Consider the following 10,835-nt stretch of genomic DNA (forward strand, 5'->3'; position numbering starts at 1 on the left):
ATGGGAATTGATCGGATGACGCTGGCTTTATACAATGCAGCAGTGGAGGGTAAACCTCAAAATTATTATAAGGCTCTACAGCAGACCGCGACAGCTGTTGAAGACGATGGCCTTCAGGTCATGCCAAATGGGAATACTGTGCTACATGTTGCAGCGCTACACGGCCGACAACATTTTGTGGAAAAGATACTAGAAGGGAAAGACCACTCAACCTCCTCGTCTTTGTTATTTGCCCAAAATAAGAAAAATCAAACTGCGTTACATTGTGCTGCGGAGAAAGGCAATGCCAATATAGTCTCTATCCTCATCCAGAAGTCCAAGGATGTAGAATCTGGTACTGGAGCAACGAGGAGGATGATACAAATGGCAGATAATGTCACGGACACGGCCTTACACAAGGCCGTGCGACTGGGACATTTGGATGTGGTCAAATTATTGGCTGAAGCGGATACTGAATTTGTGTATCCTGCCAATGATGTTGGGGAGACACCCATTTATATAGCAGCAAAATCACAATTCCGTGACTGTTTGGAGGAACTCCTCCAGATATGCAAGCATCCTACTTATGGTGGGCCGTTGGGTCAAAATGCACTTCATGCATCAACATTATTTGGATCTACAGGTACACTTCTATTACATGTACTCCCTATTTCTACTCACTCTAATATGTTATCTGCCTGCATTTAACATATTATTATATGTCTGCAGTTAACATATTACTGTGTGTCTACCGTTAACATATTATGTTTCTGCACTTAAGAATTTATGTGTATATAGTTATCATATTATGTGTCTATAATTGTCTTTAAATTTGTTTACATGTACAGAAACCATCCACCGTTTACATATTATGTTTCTGCAGTTAAGAATTTATGTGTATATAGTTATCATATTATGTGTCTATAATTGTCTTTAAATTTGTTTACATGTACAGAAACCATCCAAAAACGATTTCGTTAACTAGGTTATGGAGAATGATTTTTTGAATCAATTTAGTTATTTTAGAAAAACATATTTGCTAGGAAATTGACTATTGCAATTAATTCCATAATTCATTTAGTTCTTTAAATTGTGATTTTAGTTCTTATTGTCCATATTTGGTTAAATATGAATAAATAAATATTTGGTGAAAATTCATACTCTTTAGTCTGTTCATAGTCTTTAGATAGTTTTGTGCATACAAAATCTTGATGTTATTTTTGAACCAGGATCCACAATGCAAGCTAGGTAGACCCTGGTGCATGGTATAATTTGCCAATATTACTTTATATACATAGAACCATGGTCCACATTATATTGCAATGTACGTAAACCATTTATAAATATTTATTTTTAATATGTATATTATTTGTGTACTGAAGGTCAGTATTCAAATATTATAATATATCTTCTAAAAATGATAATGTCAGTGGTCATTTTACAAGGTAGACTATGGTGCATGATAACATTCATGGGGTATTAAAAACATTTTTCTTTTTATTTGCCACACCTCATACACAAATTTGTATTATATACTATATTACTATTATATTTCAGAATGCACAAAATTACTATTGAGGAGGGAGATTTCTCTGTGCGAGATGACTGATGATTCAGGTTGGACACCACTGCACTACGCCATAAAAAATATTAGTTCAAGAACTGCCCGTATGATTCTTGATCAAAAAAAATCTGCAGCTTACATTTACGCAGGCAAAGGTGATGAATGGACAACAGTATTTCATATAGCAGCAATGCTTGGAAGGGTTACAACAATGAAATACATATCAAATATCTGCCCAGATAGTTGGATGATGGTTAATAGCAAATGCCAAAATGTCCTTCACCAAGCAGTTTTGGAACATAGATTGAATGTGATAAAATATGTTTTGAAGCATCCCCAAGCAGACAACCTTATTGAAGAGAAAGACGAAGATGGGAACACACCGTTTGACTTGCTTTCCGTTTCTAGTTGCAACCCTTTGAAACGTGTTGCTATGCAAGGTCTTATGTGGAAGCATTTGGTCTTTAATAAACAACAACAAACTTCTTTTGCCATGACCGCCTTGGAAAACAGAAAGTGGGCATTTTCTAAGTATTTCTTAGTAAGTACACGTACTTTACTACCATATCATTTTATGTCATATTTAATTCAAATTACCATCATAGTTGGACTGTTGGACGGGGTCTAAAGGGTTAAATCCAGCACCACCAGGTAGCTGAGATTGTTGACCGAAGTCTGAAGACCAAGTCAAATACCCTGTCTTGAAAGTCAAGTCCAAGACCAAGTGTCTAAAATGAATTGTTGAGCGTAGGCCTAAAGAGCCAAAGTCCAATATCCTGCAAAGAAATGAAGTTGCTGCTGATCATAACACAGCGTATATGAAAGTAAAACTAATTAATTAAAGCATATTCTATGAATTACGTTGCCACAGGGCTGGAAACTTGTTAGGAAGGGTGGTAAAACTGGTGGCGGAGGCCGAGGTGATCTCACAGAAAAACCAAAAGATGATGATGAGAGGAAAATTAAAGATGCAAAAGAAGCAAAGGATATTACTCTCATGCTAGAAACAAGTAAAGCAAACATAATCGTGGCTACATTGTTATTAACGGTAACCTTCGCGGCCGGTTTTGCAGTCCCAGGAGGATTCGACAGCAATTCTGGGAAAACACAAGGAATGCCAATACTTGCACAGAATACAGCATTTAAGATATTTGTTGTTGCGAATGCTTTTGCTTTCATTTTCTCTATTTTGTCATTATGGCTCCATAATGCGATTGTTGCAGAAGCTCATCATCTGCCCCAAACTACTTCTTTATCAAGTAACTTTATGATCTTAGCGCGCACATGATCTTTAGCGCTACCTTTACTGCCGTCTTGGCATTCTGCAGTGGGATGTACGCCATCTTAGCAACTTTACGTATTGTCTCCTATATTGTTGTAGCCTTGGGCGGGTGGAGCTATATCCTCATCTTTCTTCTGGGAGTTAGAGGTCAACACTTCCTATCCAACAAAAAAAATAAAAAATACTAGCTAGCTTTTACTCCTCTTAGATAAGAGAGTATGTAAAATACTATGCATGGGACCCATTGTTGTATCACGATTCACGAATCAGAGTTCATAATTTTTTATATGTTTGCAATTGTATATATATTCTGCCTGCAATTAAGAGCTTAATTATGTGTCTGTAAATAAACTACGGACACATAACATATTAACTACAAACTATGTTAAAGACAAATCATGTTAACGTCAGTCTACATACACATAATATGGTAACAACATAATATGTGTATGCAGCTACGTGTTATGTGTCATTAGTTACAATGTTATGTAGTTTATTTATAGACACATAAATATTTAATTGCACATACAAAATATGTTAACTATAGACATACAATTTGAAGGTTATTTTGGACCAGGATCCAAAATGTAAAATAAACCCTTTGATATATTTCGCATTGTTGAAGCCTTCAAATAATATGTACTGCTTTTATGTTATGAGATATAAACAACTTGTATATTTCATTAATAAGGAACAAGTGTATTTACACAATTATATCACAAAAGTAGAAAATAGCTAGGCAAAGAGAAATTATAGAAACCACTACACAAGACTAGGAAACAATATTAGACTAAGTTCATAAATATAATATTATTCTCTAATATGCCCCCTCAAGATGAGGTTCCGTAGGAGACACCAATCTTGACCTTTAAGTCCAAAAAACTACCGCGTGGCAGTGGTTTGGTTAGAGCATCAACAAGTTGATCTGCAGAAGAAACATGAGTAACACATAGAGCACCTGATTGCACGTGGTCCCGAATAAAATGATAATCAATTGCCACATGTTTCATACGAGAATGAAAGACTGGATTAGAGCAAAGATATGTAGCACCAACATTGTCACAATAGATTACAGGTGGAGTAGGCAGAGAGACACCAAGTTCTGTAAGAAGAGAGCAAACCCAATTAACTTCTGAAGCAGCAGTAGCAACTGATCGATATTCTGCTTCTGTAGTCGAGCAAGCAACTGTCCGTTGCTTCTTGGATGACCAAGAGACAGGATGATGACCAATGTAAACAATATAAGCACTCGTCCAGGTGTAGTCATCTTTGTTACCCGCCCAATCTGCATCAGAGTATGCATGTAAAGAAATATGATTGTCCTTATGAAGAAATATCCCATGGTTTAAGGTACCACATAGGTATCAAAGCGATCGTTTTACAGAAGCCCAATGGTCAGTAGTTGGTCGATGCATAAACTGTGAAAGCTTGTTAACAGCATACGCAATATCTAGGCGAGTGAGGCACAAATATTGGAGACCACCTATGATAGTCCTGTATGCAGTGGCATCCGTTAGAGCAGTACCTGAAACAAGGGTTAAGTTACCATTCGTATCAACCGGTGTGGATACTGGTATGGCTGTAGACATTTTTGCTCGAGTAAGCATATCAGAAACATAACGATTTTGAGCAAGAAAAATGCTAGATGGTGTAGTGGCAACCTCAACCGTGATCTTTGAGTGAAAACTTGTGTGCCAAAATGTCAATGAATTGTTGAACACCCATAGAATTGGTTCCTGTGATAATAATATCATCCACATAAACAAGGATATAAATGACAAGGTTACTGGAGTGAAAAGTAAATAGAGAAGTGTCGACATGTGAGTTTATGAATCCTGATTCAACAAGAAATGGGCGAAGTTCAATATACCAAGCTCGGGGAGCTTGCTTGAGCCCATATATAGCCTTTCTGAGTTTGTAAACATAGGTTGGATTATTGACATCCAACTGCCGCAACTTCCAACCTCTACTGACTACTAGGCTTAAAACAAGCCTAATTGTCGTAGGCTTAACAACTGGACTAAAGGTATCATGATAATCCACACCAGGTCGTTGATGAAACCCTTTAGCAACTAACATGGTTTATATTTATCAATCGAGCCATTTGGGAGGTGTTTGATGCGAAAAAATTACTTGCAACCAACAATATTTTGCAAAGGGGTAGATGGAACAAGCTGCCATGTTCCGTTTCTAATTAAAGCTTCAAACTCATCATTCATTGCCTGTCTTCACTTGGGATCTTTTAGTGCCTGAGAATTGGTAGTGGACTCAATGTCAAGAGGTTTGGATAGGACAGCAGTGAGATTCATTTTGACAAGGGGCTTGCGAATGTTATTTTTGGATCTAGTCACCATGTGATGATCATTTTGAGGGATTTGTTTGTTTTTAGGTAATGTATGAGGAGGATTATGATTGGGTGACTCAGTGGGAGAACAAGCATTCAACAAGGAGTGAGTGCTTGATGATGACGTACGTAGGAGAGTCTTGTTGTGAGGCAGGTTGTTGTCTAAGTGATACGGATTGGGTGCCTTGTGATGTGGTCAGGCCATTTTGTGAGACAAGATGGTGTTCGGGTGATGTAGTCGATGTATCTGATGAAGTGGGCGGATTTTCAAGTAATGTGAAAGAATTACCCGGTAAGTCATTTTGTGGGGTAGTTGAGTTATTTTCCATATGATGAATTGTGCGAACAATTGGTGATGGATGTTGACACGAGGGAACCCTTTGAGGAGATGTATTGAGTGGGCCACTAGAAATGGGTAGCACTTGAACTGGAGGAAACCATTTGGAGATGGCTTCTATGCTAGGTTGATGGAGATGACTTAGTTGATTTTTAAAGGGAAAAATGCTTTCCACAAACTTAACATGACGAGAAATAAATGTTTTAGATGTAGACATATCAAAACAAATACATGCACTTTGTGAGTTTGTGTTAAAGAATATCCCAAAAAACACATGGAATATAGATCACATGTCGACCTTGTGTTTTGAGTAAGGACGTAGGCACGGATAACATAAACATCCAAACACTTAAGTTTGGAATAATTGGGTGATGATTGCAAGTGTTTTTGAAATGGAGACGAAAGATGTAATGTTGGTGTAGGCATACGGTTAATGAGATAGACTGCTGTAGAAAATGCATATGTCCAATAGGATAAACACATTGATGCATGAGTGAGAAGGGACAAACCGGTTTCAACAATATGGCGGTGTCTCCGTTCAGAGAAACCATTGTGTTCTGGTGTGTGAGGCGGCGTGGTAAGATGAGATATACCATTTGTTGAAAGAAAATTGTCAAGTGAACGGTATTCACCACCATTATCAGAATATAAAGTGACAATTTTGTGTTTAAATCGGTTTTCAACTAGTGCTTTGAAACACACAAAGACATCATGCACATGGGATTTTCTTTTAAGTGGATCAAACCAAATGTATCGTGTATAATGGTCAACAAAAATAACATAATATTTGTAACCATCAACAGAATAAACAGGAGAGGTCCAAACATAAGAAAATATTATTTCTAGAGGGTTCAATGATTGTAAGGTAGAAGCTAAGAAAGGGAGTTTATGACTTTTATTTTTGGAGCATGCATTAAAATGTACCTGAGACAATAATGAACTAGACAACGGCAAGGAAAATTTAGAAACAATATTTCTCATGATAGGTAAGGATGGATGACCTAATCTGGAGTGCTACTCAGATGAGGTAGTTTTGGTAGTGGAAAAAGCAAGTAAAGGTGAAGATGAACTAGAGGACGGTGAAGTTGGCCACTCATATACACCATCCTTAGGCTTACCCGTCAATAGAGTTGCTCCCGTGTTTAGATCCTTCACCTGAAAAGTAGAGGGAGAAAATTCAACAGAAACATCATTATTGGTACATAATTGATAAATTGAAATCAAATTCTTTTTCATGGAGGGAACACAAAGAACATTTTGTAAAGATAATAAGCGATAAAGAGTGGATATTGAAGTGGAACCAGTATGTGTTATAGAGAGGGATGATCCATCTCCTATCATGATATCATCAGATCCTGGATACGGGCTATGTAGTGAGAGATTACTCAAATCAGAAGTAACATGGTGGGATGCCCGACTGTCCAAAAGCCACGTAGGAGTTGTGTCATGGCTAAGTGTTGTATGATTTGCTCGTGGTTGCCAAGGTGTTGAAAGCCGATATCCCAGCTAACTGAGACTGCTGATTAGTAACAAGTTGATACATTGGACATTGCTTAGCAATGTGTCCTTGAGTACCACATGCTTGGCAACGACCCAAATAAGGTTTAGGTTGACGCGGGTCATGAGGAGAAAAGGTAGTGGCAGAATTTTGTTGGGAGGAATTGTTGTTGGACGGACGCCGATTTGAACGATTGGAATTATTGTTGTTCCGGAAGGCGGTTGGATTCGCTGTTGCTGGAAGTATCTGCGAACTAGACTCAACAGTTTGAAGAAACACTTCTTTATTTAAGAGTTTTTTATGAAGCTCAGCAAATGAAATTGTAGTATCACGGGCATTAATGGCATCAACTACAGATTTGTACTCAGTACCAAGTCCGTCAAGAACATGATCAATGAGGTCTTCATCATCAATGGGTTTACCTAGCAAAGCAAGTTCATCACTTCGGGTTTTAATAGCCTGCATGTATTCACTAATAGATTTTGTGCCCTTCGTTAGCTGTTTCAATTGCTCCTTTAATTGTCTTATGTGACAACGAGAGACTTTTGCAAAGGTACTAGCAAGAAGTTGCCATTCTGTGAGAGAGGTGGTGGCACGGGAAATTAGTGGTTGTAAAGGAGTGGATATAGCACCAAGAATAGCACTAAAAATGAGACGATCTTGACGTTTCCATTTTGTATAAGAAGGATTTGGTGATGTAACACAGTCAGTGGTCATGGTGGCTGTAGGGGAAATATGAGTGTCATCAACGTGGTGATGAAGATCATATCCTTCAAGAAGGGATGTGATCTGAAGACTCCAAGAGAGGTAGTTTGTGTAACTTGGTTATATTTGAGAAATTAATTATAAGAAGAGGATTTTGAGGATCTTGTGTGGTGGGAATGATAGCAGGAGGATCATCTGTAGTTGTAGTTGGAGGGGAAGATGGGTTTTCCAAAGCCATGAAGAAGATAAAAAAAAATTACCCAATAGGATCAAGCTCTTGATACCATGTTACGAGATATAAACAACTTGTATATTTCATTAATAAGGAACAAGTATATATACACAATTATATCACAAAAGTAGGAAATAGCTAGGCAAAGAGAAATTATAGAAACCACTACACAAGACTAGAAAACAATATTAGACTAAGTTCATAAATATAATATTATTCTCTAATATTTTATTTTCGATTCAATTTTATGTATCTATAACCCCATCTATAACGACCCAATTGTCTATTTATTTGCTTTCAAACATTTGTTATATATATAGTAACGAGTATCTTATCCGTGTGATGCACATAACAATTATGATATTGTAAATTAAGGGAGAAAAATTAGAATAATGAAAAATCTCTGTAAATGTAACAAAAATTATAATTAAATATTATATTACAATTTTAAAAATGTTTGATGAACATTAAATTCTATTTTTAGTCCTCGACTATTGTGGTATTGCCACATTTAGTCTTACTCTTTTAATTTTGTCATATTACATTCTCGACTTTAATTTGATTTCTTTATTGGTAGTGCAATAATGGACAACTGTGGTGATTTTTTTTCAGCAAGAAAATTCTTTGACTATCTGCAAACTCGAAATGTAGTCTCTTGGACTACATTGATGGCTGCTTACTTGCAGAGTGAGTGCTTTGAGGAAGCACTCAAAATGTTCCCACAAATGGATATGCCGGGTGTTTTGCCAAATGAATACACTTTTGCGGTGCTGCTGAATGCTTGTGCTAGTCTAGCAGCACTTGGGTATGGAAATTCATTACATGCATGTGTTGAGAAGATGGGATATAAGGATCACAGTATTGTTGGGAATGCTTTGATCAATATGTACTCAAAAGTGTGGCCTCATTGAAGCTACTCGTACATTGTTTTCAAATATGGTTTACCGAGATACAGTAACTTAGAATTTGATAATATCTGGTTTATCGCATCATGGTTCTAAGAAAGGGAAAACAAGTTGAGATAGTCCCTGACCATCCGCGAGTGGAGGAAGTCTAATAAAAAGATGAATTTTAATATGTATTTGAGACAAATTATTAAATTACATTATTAACCTTATTCGTAACGGTAGATTAACGGAAATTTTAATGGAGGATCAATAGTGGCAATCAAATTAAAGTCGAGAATGTAATATGGCAAAATTAAAAGAGTAGGACTAAATGTAGCAATGTCACAATAGTCGAGGACTAAAAATGGAATTTACTCGATCATATCCTTATACACATACAATGTTTGATGTGGAATTTATTTAGGTGATTTCTTTATCACAAATCAAAATATTCAAAACAACTCTTAAACTAGCAACATGCAATTGTTCGTGGTTGAATACTATTCTTTTCAAGAAGATAACTACGTGAAAAAGTGATTATTACTCTAGTTAATTGTCATTGTATAAAAGACGATTAGACAGAATTGTCGTCTTTAAAATTTGAAAGGCAGTTTGAAGTGTGAGGAACTCCTCCACATATGTACACATCATACTTCAATCATTATTCCATGGACCATAGTTTACACATTTGTGTGAACCATAAATAAAAAGTACATTTTTAATATATTAAAAGTACATTATTTGTATACATAAAGTACATTATTTGAAAGTACATAATTTTTATATATTATCAAATAATGTATACTCATTACATAAATAATATACTATTAGTATATTAAAAATGTATATTGCATTCATGGTCCACACAGTTATGCATGTGGATCATGGTTCACACAATAATTTGCCATTAATTATTTGGATCTACAGGTATTATTTGCACCACTTTTTCTCAGTTGTTATACCATGGATCAAGGTTCATATTATATTGTGAACCTGATCCACAAATTATGTGTATGGAGTTAACATATTCTATATATGCAGTTAACAATTGTTGCACCTGTAAACAAATTGAAGTCACATAACATGATAATTACAAACACATAACATTCCTCTCAAAAAACAAAAAAAAAACAAAAAAAAAAACACATAACATGATAACTACAAACACATAAATTGTTAACTGCATGTACAAAATATGTTAACTGCAAACACATAAGATGTTGGTTAACATGTGTCTGCAGTTAACATATTATATACATACCAGTTAACAGTTTATGTGTCTATAGTCATCATGTTATGTCTGTAATTATCATGTGATTTGCCTTCAATTTGTTTACATGTACAGAAATGGATAACCCCAATAGCCGAAGAAAAAAGATTTGTTGGTCCCGGTAGGGTCGAAAGAGAGTCTAGAGAGGGGGGGGGGGGGGGGTGAATAGACTATAATCGATTTTTCAAAGTTACTCCTTTCGAAGTGATGCACCACGAAATAAAGGTTTCGACTTAGTTATACTTTGCACACTTTTGTTGGGGGCTCTTAACGTTTGGTCGCTATGATATGCAATGCATGAAATGTAAAGAGCAGTATTTAAAGAGATATGGAGAGAGAGATTTTTATAGTGGTTCGGCTGTTAACAAAGCTTACTCCACTCTTCTTTCGCAACTCATGAAAGGGTTTGCATTATCACTCCTAGTACAAACTACTCCAAGCGGGCTTCCTTGATCACTAAGCCGGAAAACTACTTGATAGGTTTTTCAACTCCTCAAGTTTACTCCGCCTCTATCAACATCTTCCTAAGAGTTGAGTGTTGGAAAGATGATGTTGTGTATCTCCAACAGGTTGAAGCATTGTCTTGATATCTGGATGAATCTTCACGTGAAAAGATGCAAGACTTCTTTAACTTTTGTGAAGTGTGGATGATGGATGAGCCTTTTGAAAACTTCACAAGAACACTGGTTATGAAAAGGTTTAAGAGATGAAACTGTTTGAAGAGCTTTTCTTTGGAT

General features: G+C 36.3%; 1 protein-coding gene across 1 annotated transcript; it reads left to right on the plus strand.

The window, feature by feature from the left end:
- Nucleotides 1–2,978, plus strand: LOC109178654 (receptor-interacting serine/threonine-protein kinase 4-like). Its single transcript, XM_019328192.1, has 3 exons — nucleotides 1–622; nucleotides 1,537–2,084; nucleotides 2,415–2,978. Exons 1-3 carry the CDS (start codon nucleotides 1–3, stop codon nucleotides 2,829–2,831), a joined length of 1,587 nt encoding a protein of 528 aa, XP_019183737.1. The 3' UTR covers nucleotides 2,832–2,978.
- The last annotated feature ends 7,857 nt before the right edge of the window (nucleotides 2,979–10,835 follow it).

This window comes from Ipomoea nil, unplaced genomic scaffold (genome assembly GCF_001879475.1).
Source record: "Ipomoea nil cultivar Tokyo-kokei standard unplaced genomic scaffold, Asagao_1.1 scaffold0865, whole genome shotgun sequence".
Taxonomy (NCBI): Eukaryota; Viridiplantae; Streptophyta; class Magnoliopsida; order Solanales; family Convolvulaceae; genus Ipomoea; species Ipomoea nil.